Raw genomic sequence first — 23,442 nt, forward strand, 5'->3', positions numbered from 1 at the left:
GCAAGAGTGAGACAGGTCCAGTGGAAGGCAGTGAGGCGAGGCTGGGGCCTCACACGGCGGCTTGGCCGAAAACTGACAACACTGCCACACAGTAGGACTCCACCCCCAGTTCCTCTTCCACTGTCACTATGTGCTACGGCCCCCTGTCCCTCAGAGAATGCGGCTGGACTGAAGGAAGGAAAGATGTGAGGTGGGATTGCTCAGATGTATGGGGGGAAGGGGAGCAGGGGTGGGGCAGGGAGGGCAGCCTTGGTGTTTCAGGCCTGCTGGGTGTGTCTGCCCATGTGACTGTCAAGTTGACTTGCCACCTGAACTCCGAGTTGAAGCCATGCTAGTGGAGCGGGAAGGAGTGATGAGATGATCAATGTACATGCAGGTCTTCTCCACCTGCGTTTCTTGTCCATCACTCGGTCATCCTTACCTGGCAAGCTTGCTAAGGCCGAGGACTTGCTTGTTAGGAAGATAACCGATATGAACCTTCAGAGAAAAAACAGTATTTGTGAGCTGAGGATAAATACAGTGCCTGTTTGCAATAAAAAAGAAAATGGGGGAGGGGAATACAGTGTAACTTATATCTCATGCATCACAGTGACAGTGCATGTTTCAAACATCTGGAGGCCTCCGATTTAGACAACGAGGCACTTCCGTAAGTAATTTAGAATTACACAAACACAGTAAAAGAAAAACATGAAAGAATTAGTCTATTAATCACATGACAAATTTGGAATCCCTGTGGCCTCTTCTGGTGAAATTAAATACTGGAGAAATATCTGAACGACTGTGTGTGTGTGTGTGTGTGTGTGTGTGTGTACATACAGAGTCAAGGCAGGCGACTGACAGCAAAAAACAAGAGCAAGGGTCAGTGTTGTAGAATAGCAGCTAAAAAAAGAAAAATTAAAAAAAAAAGAATAGCGGCTAAACCCACCATCTGTCACACCAGCAACCTGTACGGACACAGCAGCTACTCCACTTCTTATCCAGCTTCCTGTTCACGGACTGAGAAAAGCAACAGAAGATGGTCCAAGTGTTCCCCTCTACCCATGTGGGAGATGTGGAAAAAGCTCTTGCCTCCCGATTTCAGCCTGCCCCAGCTCTGGCTGTTGCAGCCACCTGAGGAGTAAACCAGTAGATAGAAGATCTCTCCCTATTCTCCCTCTTCCTCTGTGTCTCTCCCAAGATTTCTGACAAATAAAGCATTAAAAAATGCAGCCACCACAGACATCTCTATTGGTTCTGTGTGAAAAATTAAAGAGGCGCAATTGTTGCCTCTGCTGAGCTGCACAGAACAAAGCATTCCAATGGAAATGTGAAAGAAAGGGCATGAAGATTCTGCAATATTTCTTGTAAGATTTATTTATTTTTATTGGGAAGGCAGATTTACAGAGAGAAGGAGAGACAGCGAGAAAAATCTTCCATCTGCTGGTTTAATCCCCAATAACTGAACTGAAGGCAGCAGCCAGGAGCTTCTTCTGGGTCTCACACGTAGATGCAGGGTCCCAACGCTTTGGGCCATCCTCCATTGCTTCTGACCATCCTCCACTGCTTTCCCAGGTCATAAACAAGAAATGGAACAGTTGGGGCCTGGCGTGGTGGCCTAGCGGCTAAACTCCTTATATGGGCACCGGTTCTAATCCCGGCAGCTCCACTTCCCATCCAGCTCCCTGCTTGTGGCCTGAGAAAGCAGTCGAGGACGGCCCAAAGCCTTGGGACCCTGCACCTGCATGGGAGACGTGGAGGAAGTTCCTGGATCCTGGCTTTTGATCAGCGCAACACTCGCTGTTGTGGTCACTTGGGGAGTGAAACATCGGACAGAAGATCTTCCTCTCTGTGTCTCCTCCTCTCTGCATGTCTGACTTTGCAATAGAAATAAAGAAATCTTTAAAAGAAATGGAATAGATGGAAAACAAACTCGGGAACAAATGGGATGCTGGTAGTTTCAGGCAGAGGATTTTCAGGTGAGCCATTGCACCAGCCTCACACCATCTCTTGGAAAAGCTGTAACAGGAGACCAGAGTGTGACTGTAAAGACAAAACACTCCAGCCATGTAAGTCCAACCACAACAGAAGCAGATGGATCAAGAGCAAAGGTCACAGCCACAGGTGCAGGAGCCGTCAGGGCATTGCCGAGAGCCCAAGAACAGTTGTGACAAATCCAGCCCAAAGCGTAAGCAGAACAACCTGGAAGCTTCACTAGAGAGCCCTACTCCTCACAACCACACACCTACTCGCTCCTCTTTGTGGAAGCTTTGGAGGGAAAGCCATTTAGCATTCACTTTACAGGCCCGGTGTGGCTCCTTCTGGCTTAATTTTGCTTCATCTTACAACAGCCTTGAGGGAGGGCACTCGTTTTTCTCCAGCTAATAAAAAAAGAGCTGCATTGACATGGATCCCAGGCCTTCAAGAAGGGACTAAATGGTTCATTTGGATGCTTACAAAAAGGTATTGGGCCCAGTGGAGCTTGTGCTAAGAAATAAAGCTTGAGTCTTTCTGTCAACTTTTTGTTCCCCTTTTCCATCAACTTTGGAAAGCCGCCTCCTTTAACCAGAGTGCCAGGCAATGACTTCAAAAAAGCCTGCAGTGAGGAAGGTAAGAAACCAAGCACAGAAGACCACACAAAGTAGATGTGCCTTAACCGACACACAGCTGAAAAGCAAAACCAATCTTGCTGAAGGCCAAGGGATAAGTTAGGGTTTAACAACATGATAATCACGCTCTAGGTCTTGATCTGTAGGGTGTCGAGCATGTGTGTCTGCTTCAAATTTGGGTTTCTTTATACATTTTAAAAATCCTTTATCAAAAAAATGCTAACATCAGATTAGATGGACTGTAGGTATTCATAACACTATTCCTTGTAATTCTGTTTGAAAATCATTTTTAAAAAGTCAAAATAAAATGACAGCAGGAGTAGGATGGGAAACAGTTCCTATGCTGGAGCCATTTGGACATCTATGACATCATTTGAGGGCCGTGCAGAAACATCAACTTAAAAGTCAGCTTGGGGGCCCGGTACAATTGTGTAGCGGTTAAAGTCCTCACCTTGCACACGCTAGGATCCCATATGGGCGCCAGTTCTAATACTGGCAGCCCTGCTTCCCATCCAACTCTCTACTTCGGTCTGGGACAACATTCGAGCATGGACCCTGCACACACATGGGAGACCCGGAAAAGGCTGCGGGTTCCTGGCTTCGGATTGGTTCAGCTCCAGCTGTTGTGGCCGGTTGGGAAGTGAATCATTGGATGGAAGATCTTCCTCTCTGTCTCTCCTCCTCTCTGTATATCTGCCTTTCCAATAAAAATAAATAAATCTTTAAAATAAAAATAAAAGCCTGCTGTGGATTTATACAATTTTAAGTGCTGTCTATGGCTGTCTTGGCATAGCCAAACCTCTCCCAACCCTAACCGTACAAACTCTCATAAATGTGGGTTGAGGTAGATTCATTTTTCCTACCAGGGGCTGGAAATAATTCCACTGTCATCACTGCTCATGTCACACCATACACAATACATAGATCCATGCACCAAATATTAGTCACGATAAACGGCAAAGATTTTCAGAGCCTGCAGTTACCTTTAAAAGGACACAATTTTAACCTATTATCCTAACCTATTAACTTGATATTTAACAGAAAGCCTTGCCTCTGAAGTTGATTTGTTTTATTTTTTCACTAAAGTGAGATCAGCCAGGATGATAGAATAAATATTTTTGCATTAGCTGTGAGTACCCAGGATATAGGAAACTAGAAGGTGACAATTTTCATCATCATTATTGGAAGACTCTTACTATGCTTTTAAAAATTAAGAAACAACAACAACAAAAAAAACCTTACCTTTCCAACAAATGGAACCAGATGATGTTCACACATGGAAAACATATCGATGTCCTTCACAATCACCATCTCATCATGGTCTTCATCAAAGATAGCATCGTTCAGGACATCTGAAACCAGAGGCTTGGTTTAGCCACAGTCTTACAGAATAATCCACAACAGAAGAGCTACTTGGGGTAAAAATGAATAGATGGGCAACAGGGAAAGAATCTTCATGAAACTAGGATACAGACATCAAAGCAAGTTATTTTTCCCTATCAAAGTAGCAGTATTTTACTTTAGGTACCATCAGAAAAAAATATATCTGTTGATAAAACAAAACAAAATGCGGGATTACAAATACACCTGCAGGAGGAATTCAAGGAGAGACGGAGGGAAGAATTCTGACAAAATGAATCTGGGTTCTTCTGGCGGCAAGAATGGGCCGGTGTCACTTTCTTCCTTAGGGTTCCTTATCCTCAGTGTCTCTCTGTGATGGATAAGCAGACACTGCATGTGACAAAAAAGATTCATCCTTGGCCCTCTGACTTCTGCAGCAGATCCAGGCACCTGCAACTTGGACCTCTGTTTTCAATTCCCCCAAATAATTTTTGACACACATGAAGTCATTTTGCAAGTATCAAGTCACCCTTCTGGGGAAATAATCCCACAGGCTGCCCACTGTGGAGGCTTCGGGGATGAAGCAGAATATTATCTTGTTTAAAGTGTGGAAACTGGGTCAGGGGGCTTAAGATACCTTTGACAGTTAAAAACAAACAGCATTTCTTTTAACCGGATTGAGTGAGAATCAACTATCTCACGGGCAAGCCAGGTCAACCAAGTAAACCTGGTCAACCAAGTCAACCAGACAGAGCCTGAGGGAACTACTACAGCCACGTCCTAGCCCAGAAGCTAAGGAGGGAGGGAAGGAAACAAACTACAATCCTCGTGGTCACCTGAGAATCCTGGGCTGGACACCAAGAGTTCCCAGAGGATGCCATAGGGGACCGCCTTGTGTCCTGGGAAACTGCAGTTCTATTGTCTCACACACACACACACACACACACAGAAGCACGATATGAGCTCTCTTTTGTAAAACAGATGCATAAGGAGTGAACACCTGTATGGATTTCTGCACAGCTGGCAGGTGGGATACATCAAGATGATGTGATTTCCTAGGATCAAAGAACATGTCACCTCCACACTCTGATTAGGCACAGACGGGGTGAGCTCGGCAGCCCCCGTTCATCCCTCCCATCGAAGGCAGGCTGCTGAGTGACTTACAGGGAAATAGACAAGAACCTGCCCACACTGCTGACCTTCAGTGGCTGGCCTGTCACTCCAACCCAGGCTCACAGCTCCTGACTCATCGCATGCACCAGTGACCAGCCCCAAGGCGAGCTATTCTGAGGCACTCTGGGCTGTGATGTGGGCAAGTCATGAGTGTACTAGGCAGAATGGCCCCCAAAGGGTTTATTTAGACATGCACTGGCAGCCGCTGCCACCAGCCCATCCAAAAGCAGTTCAGAGAACAAGGGAGTGAAAAATCTCAACATTCTTCTTGAAGGAGAGAGACCTTCTCCCAAAGCAGGTTTATACTGTGAAGGCTCTGCCCCTTAAAGTCCAAAACAGACCCTTCGGGTTGCCCAACCTTGCATGGGTTTCCAAGATCCTCAATAGAGCATTATTGCCATATATGACTTCACTGAAAGCTTTAGTCACACAAGACACCATTACCAAGGTGAAGCCAAACAGAAAATGCTTCTTAAAGTACAACAGAGAATTACCCAACATTGGAAGGATTCCTTTTCTCTTGCAGAGATCAGCCTCATCCTAAGCTCTTATGACAAAAACTACAGGGCACATGTTAAAATTCAGCCCTTATCATGGTGTGGCACAATGAGTTAAACTGCAGCGTGGGGCTCCAGCATGCCGGCTCCTGTCCCACGTCTTCTACTTCTGAGCCATGCACCTAAAATGGCAGTGGAACTCGGCCCAAGTCCGTGGGTCCCTGCCATCCATGAGGAGGACTGGGATGCAGTTCCCAGTTCCTGGCTTTAACCAGGTTCAGACTTGGCTATTGAAGCCACTCAGGGATTGAACCAGTGGATCAAAGAACATTTTCTCTCTCTCTTTCTTGATCTGCCTTCGAATTAAAAAAAAAACTCCAAAATGAGGGGCTGGCATCTCAACATAGCAAGCTAAGCCTCTGCCTGCAACACCAGCATCCCATACAGGTGCTGGTTCATGTCCCAGCTGCTCCACTTCCCTTCCAGCTCCCTACTTTGGCCCGGGAAGGCAGTAGAGGACGGCCTAAGTGCTTGGACCTCTTCAACTGCATAGGAGAGCTGGAAGAAGCTCCTGGCTCCTGATTTCAGATCAGCCCAGCTCTGGCCAAATTGATCATCTGGAGAGTGAACCAGCAGATGAAAGATCTCTCTCACTCCCTCTCTGTGTCTCTGTAACTCTGCCTTTCAAATAAAAAACAAATGATAAATAAACAAATCTAAAATGACTACCTATAAAGAACTGCGAAAAAAAAGCAACTCAGATGGAAGACATCTTTGTATCTTGCAATGAAGTTATGACTGAAATCGTGCTGTTTTTACTACTTAAAATTAAACCCAGAAACAAAAAGCCAGTAATCCCATATAGCCTAATGCCCCATGTGACAATGGAACACAAAGGCACAATCTGACTTGCATTTCATTAAAAGGAACTAAGACTACTAACGTGACCCAGCTACATCATTTTGTCAATAATGAAGTTTCCCAGCTGTATTTACTGGTGTTTTGCTCCTACATATTTGAGCGCTGCTGTCTGTGGAGATGAAGAAGAAAACACTATCACAGATTGTTTTAATTTCCTGTCTGTTATCAGCAGCAGGAAGGTAACCGTGGAGACGAGGGTTGGCGGCATTCTGTCTGCCCCCATGGGCGATCTCCGCCAGGGGAGCCGACGTAGCCACAGCCTCGAGGAGGCAAGGGTCTGTTTTCAGGGTGCGTCACACAGTGGCAGCCTGAAAGCAGACCTTTCTCATGAGCAGTGACAGCAAGTCACATTGCTAGGCGGACGTCAGACCTGTTCCCGAAAGAAGACATGGTCCTATCCCGGGGGTGCCCTTGGGGGCCTATTTAAGCATCCTCTAAAGAAAGGCAGGAAGTGGGAGGCTGGGATGGGGGGTGGAGGTCTGTTCAGTTAGTACAAGTGGCCGGGCTCCACCCGCAGGAGCCTGTGTGTCAGCTGGTCTGGATGGGCCTTTGAATTTGCTAGATGACAGTGATGATTCTGGTACGAAAATCCCACTTGGAGAGCCCATCTGGAGGTGTGCTACATTTTGGCTGTTCTGTAGACTCCTCCCACCTGCAGGTTGTAGTTACTCAAACTTACAGACCTGTGTTAAAGTACAAACACATACCTGTGTCTGGTAGAGAGAAGAGCGCAAAAGAGGCCACAGGCCACCCTCCAGGAGAGATTCCTCCCCAAAAGAACTGTGCTATCCAACAATGTTCCTTTGCAGTGAGCAGTATGGGAGTCAATATTACTTAGGACATTTGATCATCAGCAGGAACTTTGTGGAGGGCTCTGAGAAAGCCAGAATTGGTCACTGACACATCTTTCTAGGAAGATAGGGTTGAACCACGGAAAAAGACTTAGAGACGGTGTAGCCCTCCTGGGGACAGAAGAGAGAAAACGGGGCCTGCCTACTGGTGTTAAGATTAAGAGAGAAGAGACATAGAGAGGCACCTAAGGCATCAGCACTGTGCTAGAATTAAATTAACTGAAGCTGTCAAGCCTACCCTGACCTGGCAAAGCTGTTTACCAACCCAAACCCTGTGCACATTCCAGCACCAGAGCCACCTCTATCAGCATTAAAGCACTTGTCCCATCATAATTCTCATTACCAAGGTTATTTGTGCTCATGTCTCCCATCTCCAATGTGTTATGAGCTACCATGGGTTATGAGCTACCATGGGATGAGCCCCATATCTTAAGACTTCAGAGTTCCCACACTGTGCTCCCCGCAACACCATACCCAAAGCCAAGCTAAACACAGATCTATGGTTAGCTAACTCACATGTCCATCTTTATTATGATTCATTTTGCTAAAATAGATGTTAAATTGAAGGGACTCCAGCTAAATTCATGAGACCAACAGAACATAAAATTTTTCACTACAGCCCTTCTGGAAACAGCAAAATTTGATCATTTAATTGTTAGTCAAGAGAAGGATTACGCGGTTTTGTCGAGCTATATGTAACAGGTAACAGAGACTCAACAACAGCCAATGAGAATTTGAGCTGCATCTATAAACTTATAAATCCTTGCAAAGATTTTCAACGAAAAATGTATGAGCAAAAATGTACAGCAGAATATTTTTTAAATTCAGATAAATAATATATGCTGTTTGTGAACATATTACACATAAAATGAAAGTATAAAAATTCCACAAATGCAAGAGAATAAATTAAGAATAGTGGTTATCTCTGTCGCAAAATGGTAACAGAATCGGGAAACAAATATTATCTTTACCTTTTTAAAGGTGTAGAAAAAAGTTGAGCTGTGTTACGATTTTGGATAGATTTTGATAAACCAAGTTCTTCACACTTTGTCTCATCTACTTCAGGCATTTCATTGATAAAAGGGTTGGTTGTCTAGTTGAGATGTTCATATGCATGCTGGTATCTTCTTGTTTTCCAAAAATGAAAATCAAGCGAGTGGCCTACCTTGGCTCAAGGGGTGCAAGGTGGAAACGATGTATATAGCAAGACCTGGCCTGCTCCATCCAGCCTTGCAAACCCCTTCAGAACCCTCTCCAATCCACACTACATGGGGGCCAGCAAGGGTAAGCCGCCGTCTAGCCAGCTGCTACACTGGTATCCCTTAGGAGTGAAGGTTCGAGTCCTCCTCCCTGCTTATGTACCTGGGAAAGCAGCGGCAGATGGCCTCAGTACTTGGACACCTGCCACACACACAGAGACCCAGATGAAGCTCCAAGCTCCTGGCTTTGACCTGGCCCGTCCCTGGCTGCTGTGGCCATTTTGGGGAAGTGAATCAACAGATGGAAATCTCTCTCTCTCTCTCTCTCTGATTCTCCATCTCTGTAATTCTGCCTTTCAAACTATATATATTTAAGTCTTTTATAAAAACCCCACTATGTCACTCAAAAGCTTCTGCCTGGAGTATGCAATGAGGATTTCTGGCTTTCTAACTCTTGCTTAAAAGTTTTTTGCTCCAGGTAGGAGCAAGGTAAAAGTCAAAGAGGGGGAATAGTGCCTCTTTGATCTCCATCCATTAGTTTATTTCCCAGATGGCCACAGCAGCCAGGGCTGGGTCAGGCTGAAGACAGGAGCCTACAACTCCAACTGGGTCTCCCATGTGGACACAGGGGCCCATGCACTTCGGCCATCTTCCACGACATTCCCACACACTCAGAGGCACTGAATTGGAAGTGGAGCAGTCAGGATGAGAATTGACACTCATTCAGGATACCACTGTTGCAGCTAGTAGCTTGACACACTATGCTACAGCATTGGTCAAAATCAAGGCTATTGACGCAGGTCCTCTTGGCTGCTCTCACAACAGCCCTGATGGGCATGCTTTGTTCAGCACACATAGTACTGCAAAGTTAAGCCAGTCCCAGTGCAAGCCCTGCCATGAAAGCAAGGATCAAGCTTTCATCTATGAAAATGTCGTTAACTACAAAGTATTGTAGTTAACTTTCTGGACACAGAAACACAGACTTGGGAACATGGAAGCACACCTCATCTCCCAACCCAAGCATGCCACTCGATCAGCTCACAGCGGAAACCAAAGGCACAGGGGTTCAGGCAGCAAAATGACACAACGGAAGGAATGTGGGAAAGGAGTCCAGAGACCGCAAGATGTATTCAAGATAAAACAGACGGCTGCCAATCATACACATTACAAACTCCCAAAGTTATCCCAGCCGAAGAACTCTGCCTTCCTATCTTGGTTTATTGCTCTGAATATTTCTAGTAGATCAAAATATGAAGTCTGGGGGTAACAGAATGTCTTCAGGAGCCCTTTAAAAAAGAAAACAGAAAGAAAGTACACTTGCCAAAATTATTTTCTCATTGGATAACTCTGCCTGTCTCTCACAATAGGGTGGGACTTACAAAACGGATGGTGATAACAAGGTCTGGAACACAGCAGGGCTGAGGAACGAACACACGGACCTGGCTCACAGCACGATCCACTCGCTTCAGGAGCCGCTGGTGGGCTCATGCCTCCTCACGCTTACCCAGCTCAGAGTTGTTCCGGAACTCTGTCATCCTGGTCATTCCCCTTGCACAGCATGCTGGCTACCATCACCAGTGACGGCATCATCCTGCAGCTGGCAGGTCCCAAACACAGCCAATCACAGCAAGCCTTGCGCCAGTCACTTGCAATACAAGCATCCAATACTGCAGTGCCACTTTGAGTCCTGGTTGTCCTGCTTCCAATCTAATTCCCTACTTGTGTGTCTAGAAAAGCGGCCAAAGATGACCCTGGTCCTTAGTTCCCTACCATCCATGTGGGTGGGTGGAGCAGGTAGAGACCTTGATGGAGTTCCAGGCTCCAGGTTTTGGTGCAGGGTGGCCCTGGCCATTGTGGCCATGTGGGGAGGAAATCCATGCAAGCATAGTCTCTGTCTCTTCCTTTCTGGCACTCTGCCATTCAAATAAATAAATAAAACACAGCTTCCCAAGTTATCCTGAGAAAAGTGGATTCCCTGGGCATGCCGTGAACCCAGAATCATGTTTTTTAAAACCCCAGAGACCGTGACGCAGAGTGGAGTAGGAGTATAGGCTCCAGGAAGGGTCTGGGCCTGAAAACAAACCCTGTCCCATGCCAAATTTCCCGTTGGCTTGGCTGAACAGCAGGTAGTCCCTCACCAAAATGCCTCACCACAGTCACCATGTCAGATGTGGTGCCTGCGGGACCCTGTGCGGTCTGCCCACATCCACGGCTGGGAAAGAGCGTAGCAAGGGAGAGAACACGACAGCGGAAGAAAAGGGTGAAGCTGGAGCCGTATTATCCACAGCAGCAAGAATCAGCACACTAAGGGAGAAAGGGTAGGTGGTTTCCATGCAATAAAGTCACAGCCCACCCTGAAAAAGATCAGTTAGTCAAGGTGCCAATGTGTTCTACCACCAACTCACTCAAAGTTGGTTCCAAGGGTCAAGGGTAATGCATCCAGGCTGGGAAATCACTGCAAGTTACCCAGATGGCCACCACAGCCTGGGGTAATCCAGGCCAAAGCTAGGAACCTGGAACTCCAGCTGGATCTCCCACCTGGGTGCAGAGACCCAAAGGCTTGGGTCATCCTCAGCTGCCTTCCCAGGTTCATCAGCAGGAACCTAGATCCGTGATAGAGAAGAATGGAACTGACATTCATATGGTTGCAACACCAGCCCCTAGAAGTTGATTTTATAAAAGTGATAGCTTACCTAAAAAAAATTTATAGATTTCAAAGAAAAAATATGACTGCATTAAAGATTAAAATATACCCCCATGGGGTGGAAATTTCATGTACCAGTTAAGACATGACTTGGGGTAAGGGGGCGGCGTTGTGGCATAATAGGTTAAGCTATTATCTATAATGCTCATATCCAATAGGGTAGAACTGGCTAGAGTTCAGCTGCCCCACTTTTTTTAAAGACTTATTTATTTTTATCGGAAAGTCAGATTTACAGAGAAAAGGAGAAATAAAGAGACAGATCTTCCATCTGCTGGTTCACTCCCAGCAGATGGCTCCAATGGCCAGAACTAAACCAATCCAAAGTCAGGAGCCGGAGCTTCTGCAGGTCTCTCATCCTGGTACAGGATCCCAAGACTTTGGGTCATCCTTGACTGCCTTTCCAGGCCACAAGCAGGGAGCTGGGTGGGAAGTGGAACAGCCGGGATATGAACTGGTGGCCATATGGGATTGTGGTGCATTCCAGGTGAGAATTTAGACACTAGGCTATTGCGCCAGGCCCAGCTGCCCCACTTCGGATCCTGCTCCCTACTGATGCACCTGGGAGAACAACATAAGATTGCCAGGTATTTGGGCCCCTGCTACCCAAATGGGAGAACCAAATTAGTGTTTTAGGCTCCTGTCTTCTGACCAGAGCCACTGAGACCATTTGCAGAATGAACCAACAGATGGAGAATCTAATTCTGTTCTCCCTGTCTCCCAATCACTCTGCCATTCAAAGTAAATTAATCTTTACAAATAAAAGCCACTACTTGGGACATCCCAAATGGTGGGGTTACTGGGTCAGAGACCTAGCTCTGTTCCAGATGTCTAGATGTTTCAGATGTTCCTGTTGATGGCCACCCTGAGGGGCAGTGGGGCTTGGGCTCCTGGATACCCACATGGGAGAGCTTGACTGAGTTCCTGTTCCAGGCTCTTCCTAGATCAGTCTTGGCTGTTGCAGGCCTCTGGAAAATAAGCCAACCAATGAGAAACACACACACACTCTTTCCCTTTAAAATAAAAATCCACTGAGTTATAAAAAATTGTATTTTTTTGAATGGAGAAAATATTTATCCCCAGGCTTAACACATAATCTTTTTCAAGTCCTGCCACAAGGCTATAATGCCCATTTTACAGATGAGGAAACTGATAACTGTTATTTGTAAATGCTGCCTGCTTAGAGAGCAGCTACCCAGCTGGTGAGGGAGCTAGATGTCCCGGGAGCCCAGTTCGCAGCTGCACCTGCCCTGCTAACCACAACTACACACTCCAAGGGAAGAATCCTGGAACCCAACCTGCCACCCCCAGGTGGGAGTGGTGTGGGTGGAGCTGGCCCTGAGAGGCCAAGGCCTGGAGCTAATGCAGCAAAGGGGAGGAGGGAACAAGCCCATTTAATAAAAAAATGAAGGTTGGGCTTAGTCCAACACTGAGGTTTAAGGGATATGAAAGGGCCAAGGGTTACTCTCCATCAGCTCAGGGAGACAGAGCAGAGAGAACATCACACCCTGGACAGCCGCAGCCCGCTGATGCCCATCAGGCCCAGACCCTGCCGTCCCAACCATTCATTTGGCTTCTCTGAGGAAAAATGCAGTAATTTAATGCTCCTTTGGCCTTTACTTTTTGAAATCAAACCAGGACAGTTTCAAGGGAAAGGAGAATCTCACAAAATCTGCAAACGAACATAAAGGCTTAAAGAAAAAAAAAAAAAAGGAAACAAAAGAAACAGAACCTTCTAGAAAAGTTCATTCTGAAGACCAGTAAAGAATCTCTTCTAGGTGCAGTGCGTTAAGCTGCCACTTGAGATTCGTGCATCCCGTATCACAGTGCCTCGATCCAGTTCCAGCCACTCTGCTTCAGAGCCAACTTCCTGCTGATGGGACGTGGAGAGGCACAGGCTGAGTTCCTGGCTCCTAGATTCAGCCTTACCCAGCCCAGCGGTGGGCATCTGAAGCGTGAACCAGCACACAGATGATCACTGCCTGACTTGCTCTCTCCCCTCTGTCTTCTAAATAAATGAGAATAGGCATTAAAAAAATCTTTTAAAAACCAACTAGAGGTCTTTAAATCTTTAGCACCTACATATTTTGTGTCTCCTGGCTGTAACCTCACACAAAGCCACAGTACACAGTATTCTTGCCAACAACATTTTCCTTGAATTGAGTCAAGACTTCAGAGCTTCTAGTTTCCCAGAACATGAGGGATAGAGAACTACATTCAATGAAAACAAAGAGCAACCACTAAACAGATCACAAAGGTATAACACCTCACACGACCAGACTTCCTTCTCACAAAGGCGCTGTGTCACCGGAAGTAGGGGTCCAGGCTGGGGTAAGGATGGGCAGCAGGAAATGACCCAGATTCAAGCCCAACAATCACCTCCAAGTGCACAGCCTCAAGTGGGTCCCAGTTTGGAAAGTCATGACTAAGAGTCATTTAGGACAACTGGGCAAATCTGAATATAATGAGGTATTAGTGATAGGTAGAGATCCACGGTTCATTGAACTAAAAATACCATAAGAGGTTAAGAAAGGAAACATTTTTCCAAATGATATTTCACTTTGAAAAGTGTATCTCTGGTTTATTATAAAATAGACTACACCAATATGTCAGAATGTTTATTAGGAACACAGGCAGTAGGGTTCTGCGTTATAACCTAGTGGCTAAAGTTCGCACTTTAAACACGACTGGATCCCATTTGGGCGCCAGTTCTAATCTCAGTGGCTCTGCTTCACCTCCCATCCAGCTCCCAGCCTGTGGCCTGGGAAGGCAGTCAAGGACAGCCTAAGACCTTGAGACCTGCACCCATGTGGCAGAGCCGGAAGAGGCTCCTGGCTCCAGGCTTCAAATCAGCTCAGCTTTGACTGTTGCGGCCACCTGGGGAGTGAATTAGCAGATGGAAGATCTCCCTATCTCTCCTCCTCTCTGTATATCTGACTTTCCAATGAAAACGATTTAAAAAAAAAAAGAAACCCAGGCAGTCCACCATTTAATTTTGTCAATTTATTTTATGTTTAAAAATTTTACATAATAAAAAATAAGAGTGAGATTTAAAATAGTGAAACAAAACATGACCCTAAGAATGAATATTGGTTTCCCTGGCATTACTGTTCTAGCAACTAACCCAACTATGCTTGAAGTCATTTTTTCTTAAGACTTATTTATTTTCATTGAAACGTTTATTTACAGAGAGAAGGAAGAGACCGCACTTCATCTGCTCATTCACTCCCCAAATGGCTGCAAAAGCCAGAGCTGAGACTCAGAGCTAGAAGTCAGGAGCTTCTTCCAGGTATCCCATGTGGGTACAGTATCCAAGAGCTGGATGAAAAATGGAGCAGTCAGGATATGAACTAGCACCTAAATGGAGTCCTGGCACTTGCAGGGGGGAAGATTAGCTAGTTGAGCCATTGTTTTGGGCCCTTAAAGCCTTCTTAATTTAATGTTCCTTTCTTAATATACTGAAACCTATCAGGTGCTAATAAAACTGGCACCTGGTATTTCTTTTGGAAGGGACTACAGTATTCCTGGTGTGTGTGGGGGAAGGTGTATCTTTAGATAAAAGGCAACAGGTTCAAAGACCCTGAAAGACACAGTCAAGGAACCTTTTCAAAAATGTGAATCACAAGGTAAAAAGAAAAAGCAAGAAATCTGTTGCCATAGAAACTATTTGCTTGGCTCAAATGTTTTCAGGGAAAATAGTACCCCTGGCAATGAGAGGATCATGATGTGCATACTGGGGCCTGGAGCTGCACCTGTCAGCCACCGGAAGTCCACAGGCGGGGACCTGATCCATCCCTGAGGAGCTGCCAGCGCAGCAGACTTCCAGCAATGACAGAGATCCTGACCCAACCACCGTTCCCAGACCCCAAACAGCCTTGTGACCTGACCAGGGTCACAAGCGAGTTGTCAGGAATGCTGCGATGACCAGCCCAGACCAGCTGTTCTTCCCATGGCAGCAGGAGAATGTCACACACTACGGACCAGGAAACAGAATTGCACCACTGCACACTAAACAGGGGGTGCAGCAGCTCTCTCTTAGGAATGACTCCATTCGTAAAGGGTTCCGTGCCTCCCAACATTCAGTTCTTGTTGGAGGACAGAAAGGAGAGAAAGAAGACATACGAAAATGAAGCAGCCAATATGAAATGAGCATGACCTCTAAGGTGGCGCCCAGCCACCTGCATCTTGCAGCTGAATGCTGGCTTGTCTCACGCGAGCACCTAGGGCGGCAGGTATGCAGGGTCACCCACATGTTCCGAGGGTGTTTGCAGGGTGGTGGTTCATGGTAGGGCCGCGATCTACAGCATCTCTCCCTTAGGGTCAACTGGGAGATGGGCAAGGTCCTCACTAAGTTAAGAGATTCTCACTGGAACCCCAGGCGGGTGCAGCCCTGCCTCGAGGCTAAGGATGGAACTACCTTACAGCAAGTCAGAGAGATGTAATTATACTTAACTGTGTCAGTATGCTTGTGTCTTTCACTATCTAGCAAGACTGCATCTTTTGGGAGGTCTGCCAATGGCTTCTGTTGTGCTGGACTTCAGGCAATTCCTTCTTAGAACAAATGAAAATCATTTGAAACACAATGCTTCATTACCGTGAGCACCAACCAGAGGTTTAAAAAAAAAATTCCATCCCAGAACTCAACAATAGCCCATCTTCTCACCTAAACCTAGTGCACATTGCTTTTCTAATATCTGAAGACAAAAAGGACAGGAGAAATCAGACAACAAATAATGTGAGCCGAGCAGTTGCCTGGGCTCCCAGCTTCTGTGTGGGAACCAGAGTGGTTTTTCCAGGTTAAATATGCAGTAAAGTACTAACCTGTCTCCTTTGAGGGGACAGTGATGAAAGAAAATATGCAGGAATAAAATGATCTCATTACAGGGAGGTGGGGGAATGCAGACAAGCTACATTACAATCGCCATGTTGCTGGTAAGGCCTGTGGTGCTGCCGCTCCGCAGAGGTGCTGCTAGGAGTCCCGGCTGCTCAACTTCCAAACCAGCTCCCTGCTAATGAACCTTGGAAAGCAGCAGAGGATAGCCCAAGTCCTTGGGTCCCTACATCCATGTAGGGGACCCAGAGCAAGTCCCTGGCTGTTGGCTTAGAATCAGCCCAGCTTTGGCTGTTGTATCCATTTGGGGAGTAAACCAGAGGATGAAAGATCTCAATCAATCTCTCTCTCTCTCTCTCCCTCCCTCTGTCCCTCCCTCCATCCCTGCTCTCTAACTCTGCTTCAATCAGTCATATACTTATAGCAAGGAAGGAGCCTGTTGAATTTCAGAGAAATCATATTGGCTTGAAGGATTTGAGCAGGACAAGCTCCAGGTAAGAAGCCACTGCAATTCACACGGGAGCACTCTAAGGTGGCTTCTAGAGATATTCAAAAGGCAAGAAAAGGAAGATTAGGACTAGCAAGCACAAGCAGACAGATGGAAAAGACTCATTATGGAGAAAACTAGCCAACCAGGTGATCAAGATTAGACTGGGGAAGATTGTACGCACAGATAAAACCCATTGAAGAAGTTGACTTTGGGGTCAAGCACTTGGCACAGTTAAGATGCCACTTGGGTGCCAATGCCCCCATCTCAGAACATCTGGCTTGGAATCCAACCCCTGTTTCTGACCCTGGATTCCTGATAGGGCACACCCAGGGAAGCAAATGAGGGCAGGCCATGGCTCATTGACTTGGGTCTCTGCCCTGCATACAGGAGATGTGGATCAGCCAGGTCCAGTCCCAGTGGGTGTTGGCACTCAGGAAAAACCAGTGCATGCAAGCACTCTGTCTTTCAAATAAATAACAATCAATAAATCAATACGTCCCCCAAAGCACCTATACCTAATGCGCTCCACACTGATCTTCACAGCATTGAAAGCATCTTCAGTGTTTTGAAGACATTCTTTCATGGCTACTTGGTGGTACAGAAAACTGGCTGTTCATGTGTTCTCATTCCCACTTACACCACGTTCTCCTCTATACCTGGACTGGCTGTTACATAAACAAAGGACCAAAATGAATATTCTCCTTCTAGGATCAAGCACAAAAGCCACTACCTCCACAGTCACTTGTGATTTGAAGTCTCTGCACCAGAAGCACTCACCTTCCTGCTGACCACACTGAATCCTCTTTGTCCTACCCAGCACAGCAGAGTCTTTGGCTCCTTAAAGATTAAGACTGAGCCAACCTACTTCACTTCCCTGTTAACAGCATAGGATCATTCATAAGTATATTGATAAGTATACTCCCTCCTTCTGTCTCTCAGACACACACACATTTTCATTCTAAATATCTCTTAAAATAAACGAAACACAACTGTAGCACAAATTTAAGAAGCTACAAAACTTCTGCACTAAGTTGCTAACTCAAGCAAGGTGAGCATTTTGTACAAGTTGTCGTGTGGATCACATGCCTCCCATCCCGGAATGCCTGTAGAAAGATCTGGCTCTGCTGCTTCTGAGCCAGCTACCTGCTAATGCACAGCCTGGTATGTGGCACATGGCAGCTCAAGTACCCGGTGTCCTGCCACCCTTGCAAGAGACCTGGATGCAGTTGCAGACTCCTTGCTTTGGCCTGGCCCAGTTCTGGCTGTTATGGGAAGCTTAAAGGTGAACCAACGGCTGAGAGACTTCTGTCTGTGCCTCTGTGTCTTTCAAAGTAAATGAAGAGCCCAGTGTGATGGCTCAGTGGTTAAAATCCTCATCTTGCATGTGCCGTGATCCCACATGGATGCTGGTTCGTTTCCTGGCTGCTCCACTTCCCATCCAGCTCCCCGCTTGTGGCCTGGAAAGACAAGGGGATGGCTAAAGTCTTGGGACCCTGCACTCGCATGGGAGACCTGGAAGAAGCTCCTGGCTTCAGACTGGCTCAGCACCGACCAGGGACTGAACCAGTGGACAGAAGATATTCCTGTCTCTCTTCTTCTCTGTATGTCTGACTTTCCAACAAAAATAAAATAGATAATTCTTAAAAATAAAAAAGAAATGATAATAAAAAAAAACCTGTTCTTCCCATAGATGAACCCTGGGCACAATGACCACTTTCTGAGTGAATACAGCAAGTGTCTTTCTGAGCACTTTATGTTCGCATTTGTTGAATCCTCACCGTAACACTAAGGAAAGGGTGAGCATTATTAATGTCCTCATTTCACAGACCGTTACCAGATAGCTGGTAACAAAGCTCATAACTCACAAGAGCCAAAGCCTGGCAGTCTGACTCAATGCTACCCACAGCTTTGGGTTGTTGTTTTTTGTTTGTTTGTTTTGTTTTTTGTAATGTTTTGTTTTGTTTTTAACTCTTTCCTGTCAACAAGTACTCCCTGGGGGCCCTTGGTCCTGGTGCCCCTTGCCCATTAGGGCTGCCTCTAGGGGCGTCTCCTCCTACTCCTCTTGGTATCTGAATGCCAAGATCTCCTCGTGTTTAGGTCACTCATCTCCTGGTTTCCCCCAGCCAGCGTCACACTGGCAGGTGCGGGTTGGAATTGCCACGGCTGTGACTTGCAGGGCTGGCGTTGGATGGGACCTCAGCTAGGGCCCAAAGACCATTGTGTGACCACTCCTGTGGCCAGGCTTCTTTAGAGAATAACTCTCCAGCCTTAACACCTATTTGAGTCTCTCCCCTTTTCCTCTGCACAAATGTAAAACTCAGCCACTCTTATCTCAAACTCTATTCCTGCTGCCTTAGCTGCATAGCCTGACACTCCAGAAATCGGAGCATGGAACTGTGTTCAGACATTATGGTCAGACATCAAGGATTGTGGAGGCAGGGCACTGGGAGCTGGCAGGTGCTACGGTCTGGAAATGGTTTCTCTTAGTTTCAGGCAGCAGCCTATTCCCTACAGTCATAATTTAATGGTACTGAAAGGGTGAAAAGTTAACCCAACTACGGTAGTTAGGGTGGGGCTTCCATGATTAATACAGCGGCTTTAGTCACAGACAGACACTGACTCACTCCCTGGCGTTTGGGACGTTTGTGCCGCCCTGGGACTCTGCCAGCAAAAGGCCATGATCAGGCACTTAGACCTTGCACTCCAGAACTGGAAGCCAAAATATAATATAAAAGGTCAGACCAATATGCCTGGCCTCTGGGCCTCCATGAAATCCTGGGAAGCTCTAGGCAGGTGTGGACTGGAATTGTCACGGTTGTGACTTGCAGGGCTGGCGTTGGATGGGACCTCAGCTAGGCCCCAAACACCATTGAGTGGCCACTCCTGTGGCCAGGTTCCTTTAGAGAATAACAACCTCAGGGGGTTGGACTTCTTACATGGTGGCTGGGGCTCCACAGTGTCCAGTCAGGCTCAAAACACTTCCAGCCCATGTGCTGCATCCTTGTCACTCACAGGGGAGATGCGGAAGCTTGGATTCTTGGCTTTGGCTGGCTCAAGCCAGGCTGTACATCCTGGATCCTGGCTTTGGATTGGCTTCGCTCTGGCTATTGTGGCTATTTAGGAAGTGAACCAGTGGATGGAAGATCTGTCTTTCCCTCTCTGTCACTCTGCCTTTCAAAGGAATAAATCTTTAAAACAAAAATAAGTTTAGAGACATACAGTAAAGGCACAGCTAATTAAAGGAAAGAACACAAGGCAAGCCCAGAATCTCTCTAGGGGCAAAAAAAAAAATGTCACAATACATAAAGACCTGGCTTATAAACACAAAAGTCACATACTGCGTTTCAACAGGATCAACATCAAGAAATGCATCACTAGACAATTTAATCACTGTGTGACCACCACAGAGTACACTTACACACCCAGCTGGTGTAACCTACTAAACACCCAGACCATGATGAACAAACCAACAATGAGATTAAAGCCAAGACAGGGGGGTAGGCACCATGGAGTACTAGGATAAGCTCTGCCTGCAGTGCCAGCATCCCATATGGGTGTTGGTTCAAGTCCCGGCTGTGCCACTTGATTCAGCTCCCTGTTCGTGGCCTGGGAAATCAGTGTAGGATGGGCCAAGACCTTGGATCCCTGTACCCCTGTGGGAGAGCAGAGGGAGCTCCTGGCTCCTGGCTTCAGATTTCCTCGGCTGTGGCCATTGCAGCCACTTGGGAGTGAACCAGTAGATACCAGCCCTCTCTCTCTGTCTCTCCTCTCTGTAGCTCTTTCAACAAGATAAAATACTTAAATATATATAGATATACTAATTAAGAGAAGATAATGATGCAGTCAAGATAAACAGTAAACAAAAGCTGTAAGGGGCTTCTGGCATAATGCAGCAAACTGTTTTACTGTACACCTTTTAAAAAATTATGTATTTATTAACTCTTTCGAAAATGTTATGGAGAGAGAAAGAGAAAAGACAGAGGCAGGTATCTCCTACCCACTGGTTCACTCCCCAGGACCCCTAGAACTTGGGCCAATTTTAACTGTTTTTCCAGACACATCAGCAGGGAGATGGATCAGAAGTGAAGCAGGCAGGACTCGAACCAGCACCCATACGAGATTCTGGCTTTGCAGGTGGCAGCTTTATTTGATATGCCACAAGTCTGGTCGCTAGTAAGCTTTTTACATAGTAGAAGAAATACATTCTAAAATAATGATAAAAGTACAGTCATTGTAAATACACAAGCCAATGACATAGCCAGGTATTTTCTTTATCAAACATTATATATACTTGTATCTATTTTGGGTTTTTAAAATTTTTTTTTGAAAAAGCAGATTTACAGAAAGAAGGAAAGACAGAAAGATCTTCCATACACTGGTTCAATCCCCAAATGACTACCATGGCCAGAGCTGAGCTGATCTGAAGCTAGGAGCCAGGAGCCTTTTCGAGTTCTCCCTTATGAGTACAGGGGCCCAAGGCCTTGAGCCACCCTCCACTCCCTTTCCCAGTCCATAAGCAGGGAGGTGGATAGGCAGTGGAGCAGCTGGAACATAAACCAGAGCCCATATGGGATGCTGGTGCTTACAGGTGGAAGATTAGCCTACTGAGCCACCACACCAGCTATGAGTCTACTTTTATTCAACCATTTTTAATTTTATTTTATTTCTATCATTTTTATTATATTTTATGACACAGTTCCATAGGCCCTGTGATTGCTCCCCTCAACTCCCCTTCCCCACCCTATATTACTATAGTGTAGTTCTTCATAAACAGTCATATGTCCATCATTGCAGGCATGGACAATGGCGGAGTCCAGCATCCTATTGTCAAGATATGGTTAACAGTTTCATTTGGAGCCCACCTTTGATCTGGAAGTAGAGATGCCTACTGCATTGTATCCTCACATCTGGATATGACAGTCTCTGTTACACAGTTACTATACATCCCCTTAAATGAAAAGCCACAAAACAAAATCACCAATAGGAAGAAAAGAAGAAATTAAAAATTCCATGAAGTTAAATAACATGCTACTGAATGACTAACCGTGGTGCTGAAGAAGTGAAAAAGATAATCAAGAACGTTCTTGATGATCACCTGAAGCTCATGAGAAATGTGTGGCCCTACAATGCATCTGTGGCCCACCAGGTTGCTCAGCAAGGGGAGTGTCTTGAGTTCCATTATAGTTAATGGGAACATCACCCTCTGTGTAGTAGCACATGGACTGCACTCTTAGGAGCCACACGACTTTGTCTACATTTGTTTTTGCTAATTTCAAGGCAAAGGTTTTTAGTAACTAGGCTTTTCTGGTTAGCTAGCCACAGAAGCTATCTTGCTTACTGCTAGCTTTGAAACAACTTAGTCACAATATTCTAAATGCATCTAGTTGAAAATACATGCATGCACATGAAAAACCACAAATTCTGAAATACAGTGAGAACTGTGGCTCCTCCCCTTAGTTGCCACCCTCCCAGCTCATATTCCTAAGGGACAGGTGACCTGTGGCCTCCCCTCCAGTTTCAGAATGATAATGCAAATAACACTGGCTCCCTGCCCTATCATTTTCCAACAGAATGGAACTCAGCTATAACCTGTAAACTTCCTAAGAGAATGCCAATAGGAACTAGGCACGGGCATGGATTCTATCATGGGTGCAGGTACACTCCCACAAGAAACTGAGAAATTCTCAGGATTTCCAAGCAGGATCGATCTCTCTCTCTCTCTCTCTCTCTGTGTGTGTGTGTGTGTGCGCATATTGAGAGACGCTGTCAAATGCCACATCATTCTCATCAGTAATTTTTTTTTTTTTGTAAAACGTTAGGAAAGCACACAGTGACAAATTTCTGGATGCTTGCCAACTTAACAAGGAAAAAAACCACATCTCAGGTGGGTTATGCGCATCCCTCTTACTAGGGCTGCTCATCCTTCCATCTTTTAAGCCCTGTTTAAATTTCCTTTCCAAAGAGCCATCTATTCTCCTGTCTTGCCACTTTTCAGCTGCGTTGCTGGCCTCATCTCCCACCCATTTCAAGCATCTCATTAAATTAGGATTGTGTAGCAGCAGTAATCTGCTGTATAGCAGATGAGTTGTAAATGTTTTCCAAGTTTGTCATCTCATTGCTATTTGACGTGTGAACACTCTTCACTTTCATGCTGTGGAAGTACCATCTCCTCCCATATCTTCCAGAATGAGTTAGAATTAGACAGCCCTACATTGAAAAATGGAAGATTAAGCAAGAAAAGAGGGCCTGGCACAGTAGCCTAGTTGTTGAAGTACTCACCTTTTATGCGCCAGTATCCCATATGAGCGCTGGTTCACACACCAGCTGCTACAATTCCCTTCCAGCTCCCTGCTTGTAGCCTGGAAAAGCAGTAGAAGATGGCCCAATCCCTTGGGACCCTGCACCCATGTGGAAGACCCAGAAGAGGCTCCTGGCTCCTGGCTTTGGAGCAGCTCAGAAGTGGCCACTGCAGCCATTTGGGAAGTGAATCAGCACATGGAAGATCTTTCTATCTCCTTCTCTCTATAAATCTGACTTCCAATAAAAATAAATAAATCTTTTGTTGAAAGAATTTAAAAAGCAAGTAAAGAGCCTTATATATTTCTGAACTCTGTGTCAAATACTTTAAAACTTACCAAAAAAATTACACAGATTGTCTAGAGTCCCCTTACACCATCTCTAACGATCTACGGGGCTGATGTCATGGTGCTGTACGTTAAGCCACTGCCCACATCAGCAGCATCCCCTAAGGGAGCACCTGCTCCAGTCCCGCTGTTCAGCTTCTGATTAAGTTTCCTGCTAATGTGCTGAGAAAGCATGGCTGATGACTCGAGGACCTGGGTCCCTACCACCC

General features: G+C 45.9%; 1 protein-coding gene across 2 annotated transcripts in view; it reads right to left on the bottom strand.

Annotated features, from left to right (window-relative positions):
* GCH1 (GTP cyclohydrolase 1) overlaps nt 1–23,442 on the bottom strand; it is a 43,361-nt gene that overhangs the window by 6,704 nt on the left and 13,215 nt on the right. For both annotated transcript variants that reach the window (XM_058666470.1, XM_004584842.4), the window contains exons 2-3: nt 3,828–3,937; nt 422–477 (exon numbers count right to left, since the gene is read on the bottom strand). In XM_058666470.1, coding sequence (XP_058522453.1) covers nt 422–477; nt 3,828–3,937 — 166 coding nt within the window. The remainder of the gene's footprint in view (nt 1–421; nt 478–3,827; nt 3,938–23,442) is intronic.

This window comes from Ochotona princeps, chromosome 6 (assembly GCF_030435755.1).
Source record: "Ochotona princeps isolate mOchPri1 chromosome 6, mOchPri1.hap1, whole genome shotgun sequence".
In the NCBI taxonomy this organism is placed as follows: domain Eukaryota; kingdom Metazoa; phylum Chordata; class Mammalia; order Lagomorpha; family Ochotonidae; genus Ochotona; species Ochotona princeps.